We start from the raw sequence: 24,233 nt of genomic DNA on the forward strand, positions 1-24,233 counted from the left end.
ATTCAGGGTGTGCTCGGCAGCCAATCCCTTGCGTCGAATAAGTAAAACACAAAACAGCATCACAGGCTGCACCAATCAGACTTGGTAGCAGCTTGATTCAGAGACATCCACAGGTGATTTTGTCAACAAAACATTCCAGTTCACCTCCTTGCGTTTCAAAGATAGCTCGAGCTCAAACACCGATTTTATTTTCATCTACAGGCATCCAAAGTATCGAAATCTAGCGTAACCCCCACTCTCTCAAGAACAGTTTATCTCTGTAATCTGACTCCTAGGCAGGTTTGTGGTTTCGTCCAACACCCTGACAAATCGACTCTTGACAGCATCGAACTTCCCATCCCCAGCTCGCGCCTTGCCCATATGCTCCATTGCGGCAAACACAACGCTCTCCATCAGCCGAAGCGCCAACTCTCCAGCCTTGTCATGGTTGTAAAAGGCCGGTGTTTCGTTCACCTCCAACAGCCACACCTTTCCGTTGTCATCGACCAAAAAGTCAGCAGCGAAAAGCTCGAACGATTTGCCAACCGTGTTGAACTTATCAGCCATGGTGTGCGCAGCAGCCTTGAACAGTTCCGCTGTCACGTTGCATATCTGGTCCCAGACGACCTCCTTCCACCCATCCCCCAACAGCTTCTCGGGCACTGCGTCCGACCAAAAGTCTCTCATGGACTCGTTGCTGACAAACTCGTCCTCATCCTGGAGAGCCGTGTTGGTGAGGCTGGACCGCAAGCTTGGGTTCTCCCATGGGGGCTGGTAGTCCTCGCAGGCTAAAAGAGCGAGTAGTTCTCGGAACACGTGAACCTTCAAACGACCCATGGCCAAGACGTACGCCCTGACATGCCACTTCTTGCCCTCAACTGGTGGTATGCGGACAATGTATTGCTGCGCGACAAACTCCCGCATCTGTGCCGAAGGAATCCGTCCGTCCTTCTTGAAGACGTACTGCACTCGTTTGTGGTCGCCTTTGCCCCCACCCTGCGCCTTCTTCTCGTCAAGCCCAAACCCGCTGATGGTTGTGACCAACGCGTCCAAAGCATTCAGTCCGGGCAACGACAGGGAGACGCCATCCTTTTCCTTCTCTTCCTCTTCCTCTGCCTCTTCCTCGTCATCAGTGTACTCGTACTCGGCCAATTCCAGGTGACTAGCCAATTCCTCCACAGTGCTGAAGATTCGGATTCCCGCGCCACAATCAATCAGCGCCGGCTTCAAAATCCACCAGTCTCTCTCAATTGGCTCGCGGCTCTCATTCTGTTCCAGCGAGTACAGCAAGGTCAGATCGTCGGCCGCTGTGAGCGACTCGTCTACGTACTCGGCGTAGTCAAGCGAGAGCCTCACAGTGAGGGGAACATGGTCGGGCAGCTTGCTCTCGGGTCTCTTTGCCCGCCAAAAGTCGACCACCCTGGCGAGGTAGTCCTTGCGTGCCAAAGCGTCGCTGGATGGGTAGGCGTTGATCAGCCCGTTCTTGGAGTTGTTGAGAATTGCAAAGTTGCGTCCAATCTCCCAGCCGTCCAGATACTGAAAGGACTCCTCCAGGGGCTCATTGGGAAAGTCCTCAAAGCTGTCATAGAAGATGGCGTCGGGTACATGGTCGAGAATGAACTTGCGAAGATGGGGGTTGAGCCAAGGGCAGGCCCCGTTGATGAAGACGTGCATTTTGCTGTTTGTTCTTCTTGTTTCTCTCTTGGCTCGAGACAAACCGGGCTAAGGGGCAAGAGACAGAGAGCCAAAGGTGTTCAGCGTGGAATCTTGCCCTTTTCTGCTTCTGGAGGCTGAATCACTTGGGGAGGGATGCTCAGGCGTGCAGCCAGTCTGAAGTCCATATGGTGGAGTGGCGTTGGCAAAGGGTGTTGCTGGGCGGCCATACATGTGGTGACAAAGCGGGAGAGACACGGACACGGGGCCGGCGATACGGTGAAGAGAAAAGAGCAGTCGCACTCGGCTTGGACTTTGATCATTATATAGCATTCTTGCTGTTCACTCTGTCCTAAAAAGTCCTTCTGTCAGTCCTTCGAGAAAAACTATGGTGGATCAGAGCCAAGAAAGTCGAGACAGCAACGCCAAGCCGGCTCGCCTTCTCGCGACGAGGGACATTACCTAACAAGCATCCGACCACAGGGTGGGCCTGGGATTATCAACACTTAGATTGGACGGTGCTTGATTTCGTCCACGTAATGTCGGCAGCAGTATCCTGGTGCCATCACCATGTTGTTACATTTTTGAAAAGCTTGCAGGCCACAGGAAAAAAATCAAACAGAGCCATAATGTGTCAGCGAATGTCGACCGGCTGGCACGTATTGCTCAAAGATGCATAGGATCAGGGATCAGGGGTGACCAGCTCAGTACAACCCTAACCCTTTTGAAATGGGTGGAAAGGAGGCGAAAAGGGGTAGAAGTGAATGTCAACAGTTACTCATGGCAACCGAAACAGCAGATTGTCCATTTGGTCTGGCAGGTAAGTATACTGACTAACATTTCTCCTTTTTTGGCAAATGCCCTAGCTTTCAGACATTTAGAAAACAAGGCTAGTATGTCTGAGTGTATACAGGTAAGATTAAGAAGATAACCTTCTCAAGGATAGGTGATATATAATATCGCAGTTACTGCTGTGCGTCACAGTTAAGCCAACGGGCAGGTCAGACAGTACGAGCGGCGCGGGACGCGCTCAGCCAATCGTTAGAATAGATAAGGTCAACCAATCAGGAGGTGAACAGGGTGATCGGGACATAATCATCATGATCAAGGACAAAGCCAAGCAGAGCGTGAGCAGAGCGATCAGAGCATGATCACTATAATCACTGGCAGGGCCAATCAGGACGTAATAAGGGCAGCTTGGTCATAATTAGTTTAAACTCCTAAGGCCTATATATACAGAGGAACTAGATGGGTATTAACGTACATTATCAGTGAGTCGTGCATATCAGTGGGTCGCGCTCTCTCTACCACCCTACTACAATTACCCTCAATTATAACACACCAATATTAGGAACTAACTACAATTATATTAGAAATAGCTGAATCAGATGATTTTGTATCCTCTTGGCAAGTGCGTACATTATGGCCAGGCTTGCCGCACACACCACAGCACCGAACCTTTGTATAAGCCCCCCTACACTACTACCATCCGGCTGCGTTTTTTACACTCCCTCTCCACCCACGGCCTTCTTATCTAATAGATCGTGTATTGAAATGGTGAGAAAACATACAAAACGACCACAACACCACAAATATACCCTCAACAGGTCTCTGGATAAACACACCTGCGTAACAGTGGCTCGCTCGCAGGCCGCACTTCACGTAGGACAAAAAAAAGACTCTGTGGGCTCGCAGGCCACACAGTAAGCACCGGATTGGCCTGATCAGAGGGCCAGAACTGCCTGCACGCATTCAAAGCGCAAAAATACGAAGAAATAAAAGTCCATGATCTTGTCTAAAATAGAATGTCCGAAGCAGACCGCTTATATACATAACCCCTGAACCCCCCGAATCCTCAGAGAGCCCCACTTCCTTACTCATACCCTCAGCCCTGTAGCCGCACCCCAAACCACTAGATCTATCTTTTATTTTCTGAATCCTCTAGATCTAGCTTCTAAATCCTAGATCTTCTAGCCCGTGCTATTTTCTGCCCTACAGGCCCCACTTGTCTGCCTGTCCCAGTCTAAATAGTTCTAGTATCTCCGGTTCTTTTAAACTGTGACAATAGTTCGCTAAAGCTATTTAATTTATAATAAAAAACTATTTATTATAATTATAGTCTTTAAAAAATAAAAATTATATTTTGATAATATTAACTATAAAGTATAGGTTTATATAAATCATAAAAACCTACGGTACTTCATTATTAGGAAAGTTTTTAATGCGTAATAAATCTAATAGTTAAAATTTTTATTACATTTTGATTTCTAAATTATTTATAAGTAAAGTTCGGAAAATATTGAGATAGGTATATTTAACCACCGAGCCGACTACGATAAGGATTATGTAAAGTTAAAGTTCTATATATAAGCTTAAGAGCCCTGTAATAGTGGAGCACACGCATATCTGGAAGTAAGCTACTGGTACCATGTCGTAAGTTTTCGCTGCGCCGTAATATAACGAACCCCTATCCAGAACCTCTGAAAGGGATACTGGTTGAAGGCTACTTCTAAACAATCCTGGTTCGGTACAGCTAAACAGTATACAACAATAGCTTATCTCGACCACAACAGTCTAGATACCAACGATTGTGACTTAAATTATATACTACAGAACTATCTATCTACACTAGCCAGTTCCTCCGTATATATAAACCTTATACTAAGCTATATTTACTTCTACTTAGTGCCCTTAGCACACTAATTACGACTATTTAGTCTGCTCAGTGCCCTAATTAAACTAAGCATTCTGCTTAATCTACTTAGTACCTTAAGCGTACTAATTAATCGTCCTTTACTATAATTAGCTTTTTTTATACGTTCTTCCGATTAGCCCTTATTCCCGTAGCTTTATAACCTATTCTATACTAGAGTTATAATACAATACTTCCCCTCTTAGGCTAACGCCCCGGTAATTTAATTCGTTTATCTCTCTTATTAATAACTCTAAGTAAGTTTTTCCTCTTTTATTATTAACCTTTTATAATATTTAACCGCGTTAAGAAATCTACGCCGAAAGGTCTTTTTAATACCCTTCGCCGTTAAAATCTTATAACCGTTACTTATATCTTTAATAACGAAATATTTCCTTACTTTTCCTATAAAGCCTTTAATATCTTCGATTACTGTATTTTCGAACGCTCCTCTAAATATAATTACTATATACGTTCCGGTCGCTTCGACTATAATATCCTAGGTTTTACTTCCGCCTTAATAGCCTCCCTACGTCGTTAAAAAAATAAATTAAACGCCGAAAAATAATAAGCTTATACGGCTATACTATAGGCTACTTCGAAGTTTTTCCGAATAAAAACTTAACGCTATACTTTAATTACTAAATTCCATTACTTTACCGCTCGCAAGGAGTAAATAATTAAGGATCTAAAGTAGGAAAAAACGTAGGTTTCTTTTACTATTAATTTTCCCTTAGCCTTTCCTCTCGATCAGACCTTTAATATACTAAACTACTTAATGATAACCTTTAAATCTTTATATTTAACTCTTTAATAATTATATTTATACGTAAAATATATACGGAACTATAATTAATATTTAACGAAGATATATACCTAAAGCTTACTAATAGGGGGCGCGTCGCGTACGCGTAGAATGACGAACCCCTATCCAGAACCTCTGAAAGGGATACTAGTTGAAGGCTACTTCTGAATAATCCTGGTTCGGTACAGCTAAACAGTGTACAACAATGGCTTGTCTCGATCACAATATGACGAACCCCTATCCAGAACCTCTGAAAGGGATACTGGTTGAAGGCTGCTTCTGAATAATCCTGGTTCGGTACAGCTAAACAGTGTACGACAAGATGTCTCAATGTAATCACAAGATACTGTAACTACAACTTGAAATTGCATACTGCGGAACTGTCTATCTATACCAGCCAGTTCCTCCGTATATAGAGATCAGGGGACCGTGGACCGTTGACTTACAGACGGTCCTCGGTCCTCTCCGGATTGGCCGATACTGGACCGTGGACCGTGAGACCTACCACGGTCCCCGGTCCCCACCTTATTGGTCCGTCCCGTCCCACTGGACCGTGAGCCCCGCTCGATCGCCCGGTCCAGCCCTGATTGGTCCGGTGTGCCCCACTGTCTCCCAAAACCGTGACACGTAGCAATTAATTAACTATATCTTCTACACTACGTAGCTTTAGTAGAAAAAATTACGTCTCTATCTTAATAAAATATTAAATAATAACTTTTTCTTTGGAATCTATAAGCCGGCGCGATTTAGGCGTAGTATTACGTTGTGTAAGCTTACTAGCGTGTCGGTTACGGAGTATTAAAGTTAATATATAATAGAGCTTAGCTACGGCTTTATGCTTTAATTTTTTATTGTTTTAAAGAGCTTTAAGGGCTAAAATTACTCTGGATTCCTTTGAAGGGGGAGACATATTGGGTTGTGGAAAAAAGTGATGTTTTGGAAAGAGAGGATGCGTTACGCTAAGGAACCCACGGCTCGCTTATAAAATACGTTATTCGTTATTAATTTCATAATTTTAAATTATTACTTTTATGGAATCTTTTTCATTATTATAAATCGGAGATTATCCGGAATAGGATTATTGCAACTAAATCTTTAAATAACTATACTTCCTTTTAGAATATTTTGATGATATCTTGCCTGGTGACAAGAACCAATCGACGAGCCACACTGCCGCGATGTTGAAGTAAGTAAAATAAGTAACATACGACCTCCTAATCTACGACTGCGATCAAATCTTCCGTGCATGGCTTTTATCGAGTGATGACTGACCTCGGAAAACAAGTCTTGGGCTTGTTTGGTGTTATTTGTGGCAAAGGACAGTATCTAGTTCTTGTGATGTATTTACTGCACGGTGTGGTTCCTACGGTGAGTTCCTACAAGTCCCGACAGTTTCAAAATGCTTTCAGCATCAGGTAGGCTCCGGTTTCCAAGAATGTCGGGGAGCCTATAAGGAGCTTGTCCTTGGGCCCCTGGCATTGAACCACTAACCCTGCAACGTGACACTACAGACAGAACGGTGGTCAAAAAGCATGCACGCTGAGAGATTCCTTCAAGAGTACATGCCAGGTGCAACATCATTAACAAGACACTGCCCCAAATCCTTCGTCTGGCCCGTCTGGCTGTCTGCGTTCAGTATCTGCCCAAAAACTACAGGTTACACCGTGACACCTGACCTGATGTGCGAGCCATCATACATATCCTTCCATCTGCAACGCATCATTCCATAAAAGACTCGTGTTCCACGACAGATGTGTGGAGTATCCCTATGCGGCTTGACATCAGTCAGAGCATTCTGTCCCTTATTGCATGTCCGCCAAAGCCGGCCTTCACACGTCACATGCTCCCAGAAACCACCCGTTGGGCACCGAGCCCTTCATAGCTGTACCAACACCTGTCCAGGTCACACAGCCCTAGGCCACGGGTTCATCTGCACCTTGGACAGCAACACCCGCATATTTCCTCTTGGTAGTTTCCTGCATTGGGCGTCTTTCACCTCCTGGTAACAGCACCACCCAAATTTTGATGCGGCATTTTTGTTAGTGGGTGAGAACGGCATGACCAAGTTAGAGACTTGGCATGTTTGGGCGTGACCAGCCGCAAAAGTTGGACCGTGTAACCATCCTCTCCTACCAGGTATTGATTCTAAAACATTGAGAAAACCAGTCCAAAGCATTGCTCGGTTTCTATCTCGTCAAGGAAGCGGGCACTTTTGGGCAGTCTAAGTGGATTCGAGTGAGCTACCACCTTGGAGAAGTAGTGCCTCGTGATTGCCGTGGCTTATGACAGCACTCTTGCTAGACCTGGTTTTTGGGTTCTGTTTGCCTGGTCCCCGATGAAAAGCCACTGAGAACATGAATCAAACAACCCCGTAATCGAGCCTCATTACTATGAAACAGGTAACTGGTACTTTGCTACCTAAGCAGCTTCATAGCCGTCTAAATCCTGATGGTACTGTGAGGTTGACCTGGTTCTCTCATTGTGCAGCCACGTATGGGCCAAGAATATGTTCCTGGTTAGAACCATAGGCATATCACGGCGAAGCAATATCGATACGCGCATGAACCATGAGTGTCCATTCGGCGCACATAACTTCTAACCAGCTACAATATCTCGACATGCATGATGATGATCACTGCCGCAGCGAAGCCACAAAGCGCGACTTGGGCGAACGCAATTCCTATACCTTACTAGATACTCGGCTACTGTGAAGCCCAACCCAACGGAATCGACCCAGGGTGCAGATTTCGGATTGCCCGAACCATCCAGCCTGACCCAACCCTCTCAATTTGTGCACAAACAACGTTTACGGGGTAGAGGTATACGGTGATGTTTGAAGCGCACCGGAGCCTGGCACATGGTCTCAACCGACGGAAGTAGGTTGACCATTCACTGCAGTTTTGCTTTTATCCAAGTAACCAAGGTAGACAGGTTCTGGACTTGCCAAAATTGTGTGTCACTCTTAGGCCCAAAAATTATGCTTCTTCGCTGAAAAAGGTGAAAACATAGAGTTGGGCATCCGTTTAAAAGATTTTGATAGTGGTCATCTGCTTATAGATCATGGCAGCAAGACCCACTTTCATGGGCAGCTGAATAGAAATATAACTTGGGGTATGTCTAGAATAATCTGTTAGTTATGATAGATATTGCTGCACAGTCCTGACAAGCCAGGAACGGTCCCATCTTACGCTTGAGCCCGGAAGTGTCTGCTGCAGGAAACAATAACGACCTTGCCTGCCGCCGAGTCAGGTATTCTGCCCTTGCCAGTTCGACACTACACGATCAGCCACTGGCTACATTCCGATTACTACCTACCTGATACATTACTTACCTACTCAAATCACTGTTTGCTCTGGTTTAAAACATGAGTCTGTTCATTGTAAGATCATTCGCCGCAATTTTCTAGGAAGCTTTTAAACTGACAGAGTTTCTACCTAGGGCAGCAAATCTGCTTCTTCTCGTCAGGGTAGTCATATTTACCGTGATAAGCACCCTTCCTTTAGCTATGGCTCCCGCAACAAGTATCGCGGTCGCGACCCCAAGGTCTCTGGTGCCACCCTAGTTGAAAATGAAGCTGGCGATCGACCTCTCACTGGCACCTCATTCTTATTTGTGGTCAACGAACTCAGCAACAATTATGAGGCTCAGACTCACGGAAGCGAGCCACTTCGGGATCAGTGGTTGAACTTCATGCCCCCTGAACGCGCGGATGAGTACTTGGATGAATGGCCGGGAATGGTATTCCGGTATCTGCAGGAACCGCAAGGCGGCGTCATCACTCCGGCTGATGAGTATCGGTGGTGAGTTACCGAAACGAGAAACCAAACAGAAAAGAAGTTTGCTGACGCAGCCACGGTATCAAAACAACAGGTACCGCCCTGGCCGAGGACACGAAGGTCATATCGTTCGAGTCGATACGGCAGGCAACATCACCGGCCACCCCATTATTTGCCGTCAAGCGACCATTTTCTCCTGTAGCAACCACCTACCCGTGATTGTTGGGCCTGGTGACGCATCTCTTGGTAACTCGAGAGTTGTACGCCATGTCCTGGACAGCGACAACATGTTTTACTGGAGCCTCCTGCACATTAGCCGCTGGGATGATGGCTCCAACATCAGTTATGTCAACTCCGAGGGGCGAGGTGTGCCTTCTGTCGTCGGTAAAAACCCTTCTTGGATTCCCTCGCTCGTTCCTCAGGTGTATTCGAATCCAAATACAAACCTGGTGTCAGGTGGGCTGTCTGGTGACTTGTCCGTCTTGATTGGGCTGATGGCTTTCCACAGCAGGGTAGGAAGGGCGAGTGACGTGTTCATCTCGCAAAAATGGCATCACAATCGGTGGATTGGAAGCCAGCACGCACCGACACATGGTAAGTTCATCGCTCTATGTGCCTCCACCCCCAACATGAAGAGTGTTTCTGAACGTCTGGCTAACGGCACAAATAGTGCCAAGAACCCAAGAGGAAAATCCGCGCGGTTTTTTTGTCCAAGTGTGTCTGGACAATCTGGTAAGGGGACTGGAGGACAGTGATGAGAACAACATCAGGGCTGAGGACTGCTTGCAGCATGTTTTGGCACTGGAATGGCACAGTGTTCTTGTTAGGGAGAACTGACCAAGATCAAACTAGGTACTTTCGGGTAGCTTTGCACCATTTATTCGAGCCTTATTTCATGACTCCAAGTAGAGGGCTGAGCACCGGGTACCTAGTAATCCAATATATATGGCGGTATTGGTGAATACACACATATTTTCTCTTGCATACCGAAGTCCCCAGCCGCATCTTGATGTCCCAGATAACCAAGCCGTCATCACGATTACCTCCCCAACAGTGGGTTGGCGATGTGCCATGTGGGATAAGCTCTTTGCATATTTCACAGCTTGGATCTCCTTGTTTGGGCTGACTGATCATTGCCACAGTTTGCCAGGCGACAAGACTATTGATTCCGAGCTTTCCACCACCCTCTACATGGTTGGCTAACGTCAAGGAGGCGTTGGGTCGGTGAGTAAACACCCTTTCGGACTCGCTCACCAACATCCCGCCAAGTTCCGAGAATAAGCTATGTGATTTGTTTCCACTCCTACAAAATATTTGGTTGGTGGCTCATGTTGGCATCCTACCTATTATCTGTAGTTGGAGTTCGGAAATCCTTTCGTTTCTCCAAGCGCCTACAGTGAAAAACCACCATCCGAACATCAAGAAGCCCAGAGTGTGATATGGATACCATCTAGCTGTGTCCAGTAAGCCTGAATGCTGGCGGCACTGCACTGAAAAATAGCGTGGGCGCCATGATGCTTACCTGACATGTAGCTCTTTCAATCTGGTGGGATATCAGATATTTTCTCGGCAGCGGAGAGCTTTGTCTACAAGTTTGATGGTTACAAACATCGAACCGTCGCGTGGGGCCTGGGTAGATTCACATGTGCTTATTTTTGTGTCTGGTGACTTTGGCCGAAACAGCTTCCAGAATCTTCCATAGACAGGAATGGCAGGCGATGTCAGAGTTCCAAAATAGGTCGATAAATTCCCGCACCTAGGCAATATAGCACTAATGTATCCTGCTCAGCTCACATGGTTGCATTGGGGGTTCTAACAAGAGTGTGTGTGGAGGCCCATCTGCGTCTCTGTTTCGCTACCAGCAATGGTATTGGGATAAGGAATATCTTGATAGGTAGATCGCCAGCCTCAAACCAGCCACAACAGTACCAACGGGTCCTTTAATGTATGACAGAAGTAGGTAGTGAGAAAGAGTTGCGACTGAATGTTTTGCTGGACCGAGCTTTAGCTTAACAATATCGGGCTTTGAGAACGCGGCAAGATAACTAAACAAAATTATACAGAGTGTAGGCTACGTACCTAGGTACCCGATCAAATTTGTGCTTCAAATTCAAATACAGATGGTGGAGGGGTGAGACGGATGACGTTATGACAATGCTTGGGAAGAGTAAGCAGCCTGGCACCCGACTCCTCTAGGGCTTCTCCGGCTGGCGGTGTGGGAATTACGTCTCCCATTGCCGTTGCAGATAACGATTAGACCAATAGTCTGCAGGGCGAACACTTCACGGTCATGTTCAACTAGATCACGAGCCAGCTGCAAGAATCTGCCTGGCTCCTGGCATTCCAGTCTCGAGAGACCCATGTATCTTGACAAATAGCAGTTCTTCAATCACGTTTGACTTGCATGCTCTCCGATTAAGTGATGTGCTGAGTAAAATGACAAAATCCAAAGTACCGAGCGGACCGATTTCCTTTTGCGATCAGGTACCCGACCCGTAGCTTGCAAGCAGCTGCGATGTGTCAGGCACCGAACAATCAGGTGTCATTGGCTTCATGCCACGCTGTTCTCTCTTGCTAGGCTACCCACTGAGCACGAAGAGGGAGCCAGAGAATGGTGGCTGACCATCAATTAACCAGTCTGAGCGTAGAAACGAAATCTTACTTGCATGATCTCAGGTCAGGAACGAGAGAGCTCAAGGAGTCGAGAGCAAACGTGAACTTTCATGGAGTGTGGCGTGTGGCAGTGCAATAAATTTTACCTATTTGCTCAGCATCATTCCTAGTACCTTTTTTTTTGTCCATAACGCGGCGTCGAAAAAGATGGTGTGCCTTCTTTTGCCATATATCCAGGCAGGTGTGTCTGTGCCTGGTCTTCCAGATGGGTACTTATCTCTCAGCAAGCGCAGAAGATTTTGAGTTGCGATTGAGTCCAAGGGCCTCCCATCTTCATCTCTCTTCCAAGTGCCTACCTCGGTAGGTACCTTGGTCAAAGTCGGGTTCACGATGGCACCCACCATCGAAGAACTATATCCCGAGTACACTCTTACTTCTTCTATCGACAAACTACGTTCCGAGCACTATGCTCACCTTGATGAGAAGAACCATGTTTATCTTGACTATACCGGATCAGGCCTTGCCTCTGCTTTCCAACTGGCCCACTCTTCAGTTCGACTTTCATCCACGCTTTATGGCAACCCTCACAGCATTAACCCCTCCAGCCAAGCATCCACCAATGCCATCATAGCTACCCGGCTCAAAATCTTGCAGCACCTGAATACGGATGCGGAAGAGTATGAGGTCATCTTCACAGCCAACGCCACAGAGGCCGCAAAACTTGTTGGAGAATCGTACGCATTCACTAAGGGAACGAAGTTAGTGTTGACGGCGGATAATCATAATTCCATCAACGGACTTAGGGACTTTGCAGGAAGGAAGGGAAGCAGTACTGTTTACATACCCTTCTCATCTCCCGAAATGAGAATCAATGACGAGGATTTCATAAAGGCTCTTTCGGCGGCACGACCGGGGCGGAAAGCTACTCTGAGTACTGGAATCGACCGGTTGGCCAAATCACTTCTGGGGTGCCAGCCTTGGAGAAGAAAAACAGGTGACGCTGCCGGCCGCGAGGATGGGTTGAAGCACTGTTCCACGTCAGGTACCAATCCAAACCAGGATGCTTCTTGTGACAGCCCTGCCCTTTACAAGGCCTTTCTCCGGCCCTCTTGCCAATCGTCACTAGTACCTCCACAAAGTGCCAGCACCGCACCGGCAAGACCACTGGAAAAAACGACGCGCCATGGACTCTTTGCTTACCCAGCCCAAAGCAACTTTACCGGCGTCCGTCATCCATTGGCGTGGGTCACCTACGCCCAACGCCAAGGGTATGATGTGCTGCTCGACGCAGCCGCCTACCTCCCTACCACTAGGCTCGACATGTCTAATACCAAGCCCGAGTTTCTCATTATCAGTTGGTACAAACTCTTCGGGTTCCCTACCGGTGTGGGCTGTCTGGTTGTGAAAAAGGAAGCCCTGTCCAGGCTCGTAAGGCCCTGGTTCTCTGGGGGCACCATTCAAGCTGTCACGGTGGGAGTCCCTTGGCATCTGAAGCGAGGGGGGCTGAGGGATTCGAAGATGGGACAGTGAATTTCCTGGGCATTCCTGAGGTGATGTTTGGCCTGGAGTGGATCAATGCAGTTGGCCTGCAGGTTATTGGGCTGCGAGTCAGGTGCTTGACTGGCTGGTTCTTGAAGAGGTTGGCCACCTTGAGACACTCGGACAGGACACCAATGGCTAGAATATACGGACCAGAAAATATGGACATGCGAGGAGGCACCGTTGCTTTTAATCTGCTGGACTCTGGCGGTAAGGTTGTAGACGAGCGATTAGTTGGGCAAGAGTCGGCAGCGGCCGGAATTTCACTCAGGACAGGGTGTTTTTGTAACCCTGGGGCCGGGGAGGCTGCCATGGGCTTGACTGTGGCTTCTCTGCGTAGGCTGGCCACGGCTACAGCGCAGATGAGAGGGATGGATGACTTTGTCGAGGTTCTTGGCTTGCCATCAGCTGGAGCTATCCGCGTCTCATTCGGGATCGCTTCCACTTCTACCGATGTTGATAGGTTTTTCGAGTTTGTGGAAAAGACATACCGGGATCGAGTGACAACCTCTGAGGGTCTTTTCCCGAGAGAGTCCTGCTAGTCACGGCCTTACCATGGTGTAGTACCTTACTGTAACTTGAAGAGAAACTTCCATCTGCTTTGACTTTTTTTGTGTTTTGTATATGTCATGAGAGTACAACCAGCCATTTGACAAAGTAGAAACCGGCCTTCTCGATACTGGCCTTTCACCTAACAACCCATGCCCACGTGCCTATGTGTCACCACGAGCCAACCGCTTCCGCTTCCCTTTCCCCTTTCCAGGTCCACTGCCAGTGTTCATCACGGTAATCGTATGTACAAATCTCAACGTTCCCTTCTCGACTCGGAACTCGTGACTGTCCGGTATGCCGCTGAAGCTCAAGAAAATGGAGACGGCGCCTACCGTCTCGTCAATCACATACCTCCGGTCCACCAGCTGCACACCGCTCGGGATGCCCACGTCGCACCTGTCATTTTGCCCACCGTTGCCTGTATAGACGCCTCCCTCCAGTCTAGCACAAGGCCTGCCCCACGGCACAACGACAGACTTGTCATGAAAGATGTCACAGTACGCATCCCCAGCGGCCTTGATCACCTCTCTCGAGTCTCTATCTGCCTCGGGGATCGTCCCCCAATTCTCACGGGATGCCCAGCGCAGGGTTCCGGTTGCGTTGAAAAGCCAATCGCCCGTGGTGGTGGACAAGAGATCAACCTTTGTGATCTGGGCTGACGTGAAAAACATCTGCACGCCAATCACGTAAGGCTGCGCGCCCGTGGCCGAGATAATCTCGGTATAGGTGGCGCATTGTGTCGTGTCGAGGCTGTGGCGTGAGAAGTCGATCTTGGTAGCACGGGTCAAGGAAGAGCCTGACGTGAGGGAAGCATTGCGAAAATTCTCGTGGTAGACAGCTGAGGGAGAAAGCGGCTGTAGCAGCGCAGGGTTGCCGGCTGTCTGCGCGGCAAGAAGGCTGTCGGCTGCCGTCTTGAGGAAATCTCTGGTGCAGGCCGGCTGCGCTTGCACGCCAGACCCCTTGATCACCAAGAGGGTCGAGAGGAGGAGCGAGGTGAGTGAATGCATCATCAGGGTGGTGTTGGAACACCAGGCAACTGCTATCCGCGTGTAGAAAGCACGAACAGGAGAGGTGCAAACCGAGGACTTGTCTAAAAGCGCCCCTATTTATGCACTGTCCATTCGAGGCTAATATGGTGAACGGATAATATATCAACCCCCTGATTCCCCAACTTCAATCAATATTGAAGGGACGTCAGAAGAGAGGGGAGACAGTTTCGGCAGTTTGGATCACCTTGGTTGATTGGTAGGGAAGCGTTGATCCAAAATACATTCCCCCTCTGTCACCGGCCTCAAGCCGGTGTGGCTGTCTTTGGTTGACTTGTTGCCTCTTGGGCTCTTTTTGCCAACAAATCCCTGTCGTTTTCGAGGACTCCCAGCAGCCCATGAACCTTCGATGTCGTGGAAGTAAGCTTTGGCATACATCTTCAAGCTGCCCAACTGAAAGAAAGGCAAACTCAGCGTAATAGAATGCCCAGTATTATTAAATTCGTATCCCATTTAAGTGGTCAAAGTGGCCTCCCTCTCCATCACCCAATGCCAGACACATACCGGGCCTCTGTGATCCTCCTCATGTAGCTTCTAGTACCCAACTCTCTTGTACGTCAAAGGTCGTGCTGTTGACTCCCGACAGGACCGACTCACACGGCGTCCGGTAGTCTGACAGCAATATCTCCCGATTGCGTGATGTAACGCACCCATGGGAGTGATGGGTATTGAAGCTAATGGACGAGTCAATGAGAACACGGTCAAAAAAGCAAACAAGGGCAGAGCAAGCACATACCTTGGGCTCTGTGATCTTGAGGTAGCGCACTTGGATGCCGCTGGTGGTGAAGTAGGGAATCTCGAACTTGACCTGAATGGGTCGCTTGGCACCCTTGCCAGGAGCTCCCACGCCGCCCATGCTCCCGCCGAAGCCACCCGTCATGCCACCGCCATGCTCGTCGTCACCTCGCACACTGGGTAGGCCGAGCTCGGCACGCATGAGAAACTCCTTGCCGCCACCAAACTGCTTGATCTTCCAGACGATGGCACTCTGCTCTGGCGCATAGTGCACCGATCCGACGTTGGTTCGGAAGCGTGGTGTATCGGCGTCGTCGGGCACCGGAACAATAATCTCGACGTTGTTCGCCGTACTGCGGCGCTTGAATTGCGCCCTGGCCTTGAGCATGTATTCTATTCGCGATCCACTGTGCGACTCGACAACACACTCGACCCAGATGAGCGGCTTGACCTGGGTGTTGAGACGATATGACATGAGCTCAAATTCTCCGTCAGGGGGGATGAAGCTGATGGTGCGGTCGTTCTCGAAACGCGACAGACGCACACACTGGTGGAATTTGACATCCTCCATCTCAATGGCCTTGCCACGCGTCGTCCGCCCCGTGCTTTCGAACATGACCTTGTCGTTGAGGCCCAACCGCAGCTCGGGCATGCCAGACAAGTAACACTTCATCTTGATGGCACCCAGAATTTCCGATCGCAACACATTGCCGTTGGCTGACACGAGAAGGTTGAGCGATTCAATAACATCCAGAAACACCTCGTTTTTGCGGTAGCGGATCCCCTCGGAGCGCCACGACACGGCGTTGGTGACAGCAATGGGCGGACGAGCCTGAATCTCGAGCTTGTGCGACTCCTGGGTGATGTACTCTTGCAGAATCTTGGACTCGGTAGTCTGGGGGTAGCCAAAGTCCATCATCTCGTCGAGAAGCTCGTATATAATGACAAAGTTGTCTCGAATAGACTCCTCCTCGAGCGCCTTGAAGTACTCGGTAAACACCTCAACAATCTTGTGGAGAAAAAGGAGAATCTCGGCGGCATTGGTGTTTCGTTTCGTCAGGGCGAGTAGATAGAGGTTATTGTGTCTGATGTAGAGGTAGTTGATACCCTCGTGGGAGAAACAAGGGGGGACGGCCGACGACTCTTCTTCGGCTTCGCTGAGGAGGATGGGGAACATTTCGACGGCTGACATGGGTATATCTCCACGATAGTTTCGGGCGAGGAGGGTTTTGCCCTTTAGGTCGAGAAAGAAGATGGCTGAAGCCATGGTACAGTGACGGTATGGGGATGGCGATGGGAACACTTCGCAGGAGCTCCCGTCGAGAGTGATTGGGGGGTATCGGTCGGGCTGAGAGACTTTAGGACGCGGATTGAATCGTAATTGTTGCTACAAGTACTCCCATTACCCAAAGCAATGGAGTGATGGCCGTCGGTGTTGTCGTCGCTATCTTGTCGTCGCAGGCGTCGTTGTGTCGTTGAACAGCCAGCTGCTAGACACCCTGGAAGATCCCGTCGCTATTGTCAACCAAGGAGATGCCACAGGCCACAACCCTGACGTTGCTCCATTGTGGAGCGTGCGCTGGCCAGGCTGGCCAGGAGGGTTCTGAAGCTTAAGCCTGAGGCACTGTGGCGCCAGTGTGGAAGTGCCTTCTAGGTTCTTGTGGCTTGCCGCCGGTAAAAGGCAAAACCAGGCTTCCGGCTTGGCTTTCTGAGGGGCCTGGGCATGCTTTTGAAGGTGGGGTTCATGGACATGGAGCGACAGGTGGTCAGTGCCCTTCAGCTACCCCACCAATTGGTTTTGCTCAAAAGAAATTCTCGCTGCGTTTTTTTCTCCTCTTCCTTTTCCTTTCCTCAACGCGCCCATTAGACAGTGCTATCATCATGCGCACAACAAGAACCGGCATTCTGTCAGTTCCGAACCGTGCCGCCGTGGATGAATATGCGATTTCGAGGCGCGGAGATGAAGGATTTTCCGCTAACGGTTCCATAAGAACTGGCCGAGTATCTCTCTTACTGCTTGGCCGGTGTCAGAGGAACCGGACATTTTTGGCTCTTGCCAATTCTCACATGCTACAGTACATCTTGAGGTGACCGGATAACTACGCCCGGAGCCTCCTTCCACGTACACTCTCCATGCAAGGGAACCCTCCGAAATCCCAACAAAAAAACAGAGCTAGGTGAACTTTTGGGCAATCAAAGCGGGTGGCACCGTGGACAGCTAGACAGCCACACAGCCCTGGATGGCGGAGGACTGATGTCTGGGCCTGATGAATGAATTCCGTTAGGAACTTTGCATGTGATGGTGGACAGTGGAGCCTTTCCTGCAAGTCTGTGACAAAGCACCTGAGCGCGTTCAGGGTCGAGAGCTGGCTCCAAGATAAAGCCGCTCTACATCTCTTCAGTTCGACACGTGCTTTTCCACCTGGAAACAGGTTCCTTGCCAGGCACTGAGTGCACCTCACTATCTGACCTTCTTCTTCGCACTCAGAACATCTGAAAGCAGCAAATTTGATGAAGACTGTGCGTAAAGCTTCTGCCGGGCTGCACATGACGTGTGTTCGGTACCGTATGTAAAAGTAAAATACACTCCGTAAGCTATCTGCGTGTCTGCCACCCTGTCTGTGTCGCACAAGCCGTCTTCGAGAGAAGCTCAGAACCAGAACCCCGCCTTACCCACGTTTGGTGGAGCAATGGCAACAGTCTTGGTTGTTTCTTTTTCGTATCTTATTCGGTTGGCTTTTCTCTTTCATTTCTATGTACCTACCTACACTATGTCCCGTGGACTGTGGATGGAGGCATGCCAATACTAGGCATAGAGAAGGATACGTCCACACGAGGCGCCTTCTCAGTGCCCGTGACAATTCAATATGGATTTGACGTACGTGCTACATTTGCAGCCAAAAGTGCATTTTACGAATCAACCGGAATTTGCGAATCAACGAACCTGACCATGGTGGAAGCCATGGCCAGTGCCGATTTTGAAGGCCTGACAAGTAGTGTGGGTTCAGGCACGATTGTAGGTAGCGCACCCGTGCCCGTGCCTGCGGGAGGGAGCAGCATGTGCAAATTCCCAGGCTCACATGGAGGGAAGGAAGGGTGCGTTGCCGAAAATCCTGCCCGCTCTCTCGCCTCAACCCTTTTCCAAGAAGCAAAGAAGCCCCTCCCCCAATCCGTCCCCTTCCATCCATCCAATCAATCACTCACTATTTCACTAAACCACCTAGTGTTACCTACTGCCCTTTTGCGGCTTCTCTTCCTAGCGGACACCTACCAGTCGCCTGACGCCAATTGCCAAGTGTCTAACCCGAACCCCGGTCAGCTAATGCCGGTCTTCTTTGCCCGTGCTTGAATTGCTTGATTATTCATTCATTCATTCATTGATATTATCGGCCCCCTCCCCCAACCCTCCCAGTCGCTTGACCATTATTGCTTCGTTCTTCAATCTGTTACTCTTCCTCCCCTCCCCTCCTGCCAACGCTTGCTCCCACATCACGTCCGCACGTCCGCTCCCCAACCAGCACCAGCTCTCCAGCTATTACTACCCTGCGCTTGTAGCATCTGACACCGACGATCCAAGCTCCATCTCCAGCGAACAGGTCCCGAGCAGGCGGAGCGCTGATTCGCGGTCTGGTCTCTCTGAACCATCCAGCAAAACCTCAGCCCTGCGACTCCTCCAAATGACGACGGTCTCTTAGCAGCGGATCCGCTGAATTATAGCCTCTGCAGTAGGAGCCCCCGGTTGTGCACCCAGGCCCGCGTTGCTGGGAAGGGCACCTCCGGCAACATGGATCACATGCTGGTGCTGCCTCCTCCGTCGCAGTCCCCGACACCCTCGCAGCTAAAATCACAAGACGCAAGTGCCGCTGCCTCCTATCCGGACTACGAGCGCCGCTCAACACCAGCGGCGCTCCACGAACCAACTTTGACGATGCACTCGTCCCACCTAAACAGCCTGCCGCTACCGCCCATCTCCCATCCAGGCGACCCAACCTCGCGATCCTTCCCCCACCACACTGCCGAGCTGGCCCCGATCCAGCCGCCGCACGAGAAGCCTGCCATTGGGGCCGCGCAAACTCTCCCGTCACTCTCCTCCGTCACTGGCGCGCAGACTCCTCGCCTGCCCTCGCTGTCTGCCGCCTCAGAGTCTTCGTATTCTCCCCTGTCTACGGCGAGCACATCGACAGCAATCCCCGCGACCACAAACAAGACGGTCGCTTCTCCCAGTCTCCCCATCAATCATTGGCCGAGCCTGAATCCCTTCACCACATACTACACACCGAGCCACGTGCAGGGTTCCGAATCGTCCATGAACGCGGACGTGACCAGCGGCAAACCAAGTCACCACAGGGCTACCAGCGTCAGCCTCGATGATCCGGGGGTGCGTGCCGCCGCCGAGGCTCTGGGGCGCCTGCGAACAGGTATGTGCCCGAATCTTGTACTTCAACATGTGTCAAGGCAGCGCCAGTGTGTGTAGTGTCTAGAAGCTAATTTGATCTGGTACCTGGAAAAGTGGACACCATGCCCCACGACAGCGACGGCCGGCGCAACCGGACTCCCGAGGCGTACCAAGTGGGCACGCCCAACTCCCAGGAGAGCTCCAGCGAGAGACAGCAGGAGCCCCTGCTGTCATTGATCACTACGTCTTACCCCAGCATCGCCCCTGTTGCGTCATATCTAGAAAGTGCCACGTCGGTCTGCAATACGGCCTATACAAACTCCAAAAACTATTCGCCCGTCCTCAGAAGGAATGCCGAGTACATAGAGGACCGAGTCGTGAAGCCGGTCGCCAAGACTGTAGGGAGATATGGCGGCCACGGGCTCAGGTGGTGGCTGCAGAAGCCGGGCAGGAAGCAGCGCTCACCGTCCGACTTGGAAGATGGGCGACAGGGAGTGAAGCGACGGAAGGGGGACACGGACAGAGAATCAGCCATCGCGGCCCGCGTCATGGCCGATTTTGACATAGGTTCCAAGGATCGACGCACCTCGGTCAGCACGGTCGACACGTTGCCTGCCTATGACGACCAGAGGTCGCCGGCCTACACCGAGAGGGCTGACGAGCAGAGGGGGCCGACCTCTCAGGATGAAGAGTCTGGGAGCTATAAGCTGTGGGTTACGACGTCCAGTCTCCGCGTTGCCATGCAGGATGAGAGCAAGAAGCGTCTCCGGGTTCTCATCGGGGTGCTGAGCAACACCAACGGGCGGATCACTGACTTCTTCGAGAGCCTGACCAAGGCGGTGGAGGAGTATGATCGCTCCATCGCGGCAAATCGCGAAGATGTTGCCATGGATGGCCAAGACGAGCACAGTCACAATGAGCTCTCGACACGCATCATGACCCTCGTTGACGGCATAACCAAGACGAGCGCAGCGACGGTCGACATGGTCAACAAATGCGCTGCGAGTGCCCTGCCAGATAATGTCAAGGCCTTTGTGGCTCGTCGACTGATAAGCTTGCCCGCGCAGTGGAAGCTCATGGCGTCGCAAGAAGGGCCGGACGCGCCCAGGGAAGGTGGCGACGAAGCAGCAGCAATCCGTCACAGAGCACACTCGGCATTGGCGCTGGCCAAGGTGTCTCTCCAAATTATGACGCAAATCACCGAAGTCCTCAACATGACGCTGAACGCTGTTGAAGAATGGTGCGAGAACCAAAACAAAAACGAGAGCTCCCAGCCAACTTCCCCAATGGGTGTTCAGGGGCCGGTGGGCGTAGATGGCGACGTCAAGATGTTAGATTGAAAAGCACCGAGGGGCGGGGAGCAGGCTTGCTACCCTATCTGTACCCACAACAAAACTAAAAAGAATATGGATCGAGCAAAGGCCAGGCCTCCAAAAGCATTTATCCTCATCAACTACACGTCTCCTACGTACACAATCAACTTTTTTCTCTATGTATCATTCAGCCAACCCCCCGCGCCACAGACTATTCATTCCTTTACCTTGGTCATCTTTATTGTATTTATTAAGTCGTCTTCCGAGGTTTTGACCGGTTGTTCTCTCCGCACAGTACAATCGCTTCTTCCCTTCTTGCCTCTTTTCCTTGTCGCAGACTTCTTTTGCCAATTGGTTTTCATATTTCAGGTTTCAATAGACCGACCGAATTTCTAGGAAGGAAGGCTCTCTTTGATGGGGAGAGACGCTCGGTATGGCTGGAAAACAACTTGAGGTTGACAGTTGATAAAGCACACACACGAGGATGGAGAATAAATCAGAGACCCTGTGATAGCCTATATCCAAAATTCTTCTAGGATCGACCGCTCCGTGCCACCTTGGTGCAAAGATGCACTTTGAGAAGGGCACATTTTCGCCTTTTTGCCTGCACAGAACATTGGCGTGGGTCAATAACCCACGCACATACATAACACGAAGGCGCATAAAGTGTATATCTCGCGTAATGCGTATCAAGGAGTATATTTCAAAATCAGAGAGCACCTCCTAGTCTGCAACTATCCCAAACTGAAAATAGACGTCAAGATGAAGCATTGAAATACTAGATGAGCAATCACCATATTCGGAAGGGGAAAACAGCCAGGAATGAGTAAAGAAGGAGGGAAGAGACAGTGGACAGCAAGCATTTTGAAAGCCACCTTGCAGACACCAGACATAATACCCGACAACAATGTCGCAATAAACACCATATTTGATGATGAAAACCCCCAAGAAAGTGGGGGAAACAGAGAAAATCAAATACAGCTCGCTGGGTCCGGGGTATAGATATAGTGTGAATATCTGTAAGGATCGCTGACCAGGTTGCTGCTCGAGCTCATGCCGTACGTCGTCGTGGTGTTCGAGACGTACGTCAGAGCATTGACGTTTGCCTGGGCATTGATCATGTTGGCAAAATGATTGGCCTGCAAAGCCTCCTGATGATCGGCATAAGAGCTTGTCAGGGTGTGGGAAGCCTCGCCATAAGTGTCTGGGTAACCTGCCCCATCGCCTTGTTCTCCCGGGGCTTCACAGCTTTCTCCAGAGTCTGGGGAAACAACGGCTTCCTCACCACCCCCGCTACCAAAATCCATCTCGCCCACGTCCTCTCCCGTGCTGGCGGCGATCAGCAGTCTCGTGAGCCCCCCCACGGCAGCCAACGCTACCTTGCCCGTCCCGACAGTCTTGAGGGTGGAGCTGTTACCTCCCCCAGACCCTGGCGCGTTGATGCCTTTATTCAGTGTGGTAGGGTCGGCGGTTGTGATCTGCTGCCATGAACCAGCTGAGGGGCCGGTGGGAGCAGGCGGCGGAAGAAATGAGCCTCCTCCACCTGATCTCTCTACCAAAGCAACAGTTGGCGTAGGCTGGGGGTGGTGCAAGTAATGTTGCTGCTGGTGCTGCTGGTGCTGCTGGTGGTGTTGAAGGTGATGACCGGGAAGTGAGTAGTGCGGCTGTGGGTGTGAGGGGAGAGACAAGGGCGAAGCTGATATCTGAGGATAGTGAAATTTTGCCAGCGGTGGTGGAGGTGAAGAGGGTGTCTGGTTTGAGGCAAAGACGTGCGGAGTTTGGCCCTGTGAGACAGGAGCAAGTGCGGCTGGGCTCTGGCTCTGGCTCTGATCTTGGCGCGCTGGCGGCACAAAAGGAATAGCAGACTGCTGGTGGGATGCCGTGTTCTGTGCGTGGAGGTGTGAAGAAGCCCAGTACTGTGGTGTGTACAGCAGCTGTGGGTTTGTCGTCTGCTGGGGGACCACAATGCCCGCCTGCCTCTGTCTTCTCTGCTCAGTGGCCCGCACCGCAGCCACCTGGGCTTTTGTCGCGGCCTCATGAGCACTCGTGGCGGCGCTTTTGAGGGCCCCGCCGAAGCGGCTTGCCGTCTTCTTACTCCACTTGACCGTTTCTTTGCTGAATACCGAGCTGGCAAAGTCCCCGAGTTTCTGGCCTGACGAATGGATACCAGGTATGGGGGGGGGTGATGTCGTGCTGGAGACTGACGGAGTGGGAAGACTGTGTGTGGGTGAGACCAACGGAGCGGGTTGAGGATGGTGGGAAGCGTATGACTGAGGCCATGACGGGTAGGCGGCAGGTCTGTATACAACATCCGGGGTACCAGGGGTCTGGGACGGCAAGGGAAGACCTGCACTGACGGCGGTAGATGGCGGGCCCGCATGGGAAACTGTTGCTGAATGGGGAGCGTGCAGAGGTATCAACCCCTTATGGTCCGGTGGCGGTTCTCTCTCGAGCGGAATCAGGCCCTGATCGAAATCACCACTAGCTTGAGGCCGTGGAATCGTTGGCATCGAGCCCTCAAGCTCGGCACAGAAAGTCGGCGGCGGCGGGATGCTCGACGCAGGCCTCACTGGCTTCCTCCGAAGGGAGGATTGCACACTCAAGTTGGCCACGGCAGGTATCAGCCCGTCCATCTCGCTCATCATGTGCGGCGTGATGGAGTGGAAAGAGAGTCAAGAACGGCAAATACAAAAACCCCAAGGTCGGCTCCCCGCTGCCAAGAGACGGCTGAAGAACACGTTGATGTGCGGCTGAGGTTGGTATTTGCCTAAGTTGGTTAGGTAGGTACCTAGGGATTTATAGCGGTTGGGGGGTTTGTAGGATGTGTGGGAGCTGAGTGATCCTTGGCGTTGTAATAGGTCTGCAGGTCCTTTTGTTGCTGTTGATGCCATTTTTGACTTTTGGGAGGATGTGCATAGCCTTTAGGAGGTTCTAGCGGGCGAGGATGAAGGAACATATAAGCATCACGGCGCGCTTGTGAAAGCCACCCAGCTTTGGAACCCGGGGGCTTGGGATCGTTGCAGAAATCGTGCACCCATTTGTCGTGTTGAATGATCCAGTTGAACTCGTTCCAAAGGTATATAGTCTTTACATCTTTTGGCAGCTGCCGGACAAAATTCTTCGTTGCCGGGTCT

General features: G+C 50.5%; 6 protein-coding genes across 6 annotated transcripts; 2 read left to right on the forward strand and 4 right to left on the reverse strand.

Annotated features, from left to right (window-relative positions):
• Nucleotides 1–240: 240 nt before the first annotated feature.
• On the reverse strand, nt 241–1,653 carry QC761_001170 (uncharacterized protein; the record flags this gene model as incomplete). The annotated part of the gene is made up of 1 exon (XM_062871928.1): nt 241–1,653. One exon carries the CDS (start codon nt 1,651–1,653, stop codon nt 241–243), a length of 1,413 nt encoding a protein of 470 aa, XP_062734218.1.
• Nucleotides 1,654–7,954: 6,301 nt separating this feature from the next.
• On the forward strand, nt 7,955–9,889 carry QC761_001180 (uncharacterized protein). Its single transcript, XM_062871929.1, has 5 exons — nt 7,955–8,005; nt 8,061–8,508; nt 8,568–8,929; nt 9,000–9,499; nt 9,576–9,889. Exons 2-5 carry the CDS (start codon nt 8,494–8,496, stop codon nt 9,740–9,742), a joined length of 1,044 nt encoding a protein of 347 aa, XP_062734219.1. The 5' UTR covers nt 7,955–8,005; nt 8,061–8,493; the 3' UTR covers nt 9,743–9,889.
• A 3,881-nt stretch (nt 9,890–13,770) lies between these two features.
• Nucleotides 13,771–14,619, reverse strand: QC761_001200 (uncharacterized protein; the record flags this gene model as incomplete). The annotated part of the gene is made up of 1 exon (XM_062871931.1): nt 13,771–14,619. The coding sequence occupies one exon, from the start codon at nt 14,617–14,619 to the stop codon at nt 13,771–13,773; it is 849 nt and encodes a 282-aa protein (XP_062734220.1).
• Nucleotides 14,620–15,248: 629 nt separating this feature from the next.
• Nucleotides 15,249–17,174, reverse strand: apm1 (AP-1 adaptor complex mu subunit Apm1; the record flags this gene model as incomplete). The annotated part of the gene is made up of 2 exons (XM_062871932.1): nt 15,392–17,174; nt 15,249–15,329 (listed from the first exon to the last, which is right to left on the reverse strand). Exons 1-2 carry the CDS (start codon nt 16,655–16,657, stop codon nt 15,249–15,251), a joined length of 1,347 nt encoding a protein of 448 aa, XP_062734221.1. The 5' UTR covers nt 16,658–17,174.
• A 1,223-nt stretch (nt 17,175–18,397) lies between these two features.
• OPI1 (transcriptional regulator opi1) lies at nt 18,398–23,051 on the forward strand. Its single transcript, XM_062871935.1, has 2 exons — nt 18,398–19,808; nt 19,901–23,051. The coding sequence occupies exons 1-2, from the start codon at nt 19,175–19,177 to the stop codon at nt 21,124–21,126; spliced, it is 1,860 nt and encodes a 619-aa protein (XP_062734222.1). The 5' UTR covers nt 18,398–19,174; the 3' UTR covers nt 21,127–23,051.
• On the reverse strand, nt 22,071–23,744 carry QC761_001230 (uncharacterized protein; the record flags this gene model as incomplete). The annotated part of the gene is made up of 1 exon (XM_062871936.1): nt 22,071–23,744. One exon carries the CDS (start codon nt 23,742–23,744, stop codon nt 22,071–22,073), a length of 1,674 nt encoding a protein of 557 aa, XP_062734223.1.
• Between the last annotated feature and the right edge of the window lie 489 nt (nt 23,745–24,233).

Source organism: Podospora bellae-mahoneyi, chromosome 2 (genome assembly GCF_035222275.1).
Source record: "Podospora bellae-mahoneyi strain CBS 112042 chromosome 2, whole genome shotgun sequence".
NCBI classification, from domain to species: Eukaryota; Fungi; Ascomycota; class Sordariomycetes; order Sordariales; family Podosporaceae; genus Podospora; species Podospora bellae-mahoneyi.

Coding starts and splice junctions, on each gene's coding strand:
- OPI1 (XM_062871935.1), top strand. CDS start 19,175: ATGGATCACATGCTGGTGCTGCCTCCTCCGTCGCAGTCCCCGACACCC. Junction 19,809..19,900: donor TCTGGGGCGCCTGCGAACAG/GTATGTGCCCGA, acceptor TACCTGGAAAAG/TGGACACCATGCCCCACGAC.
- QC761_001180 (XM_062871929.1), top strand. Junction 8,930..8,999: donor CCGGCTGATGAGTATCGGTG/GTGAGTTACCGA, acceptor TCAAAACAACAG/GTACCGCCCTGGCCGAGGAC. Junction 9,500..9,575: donor CCAGCACGCACCGACACATG/GTAAGTTCATCG, acceptor CGGCACAAATAG/TGCCAAGAACCCAAGAGGAA.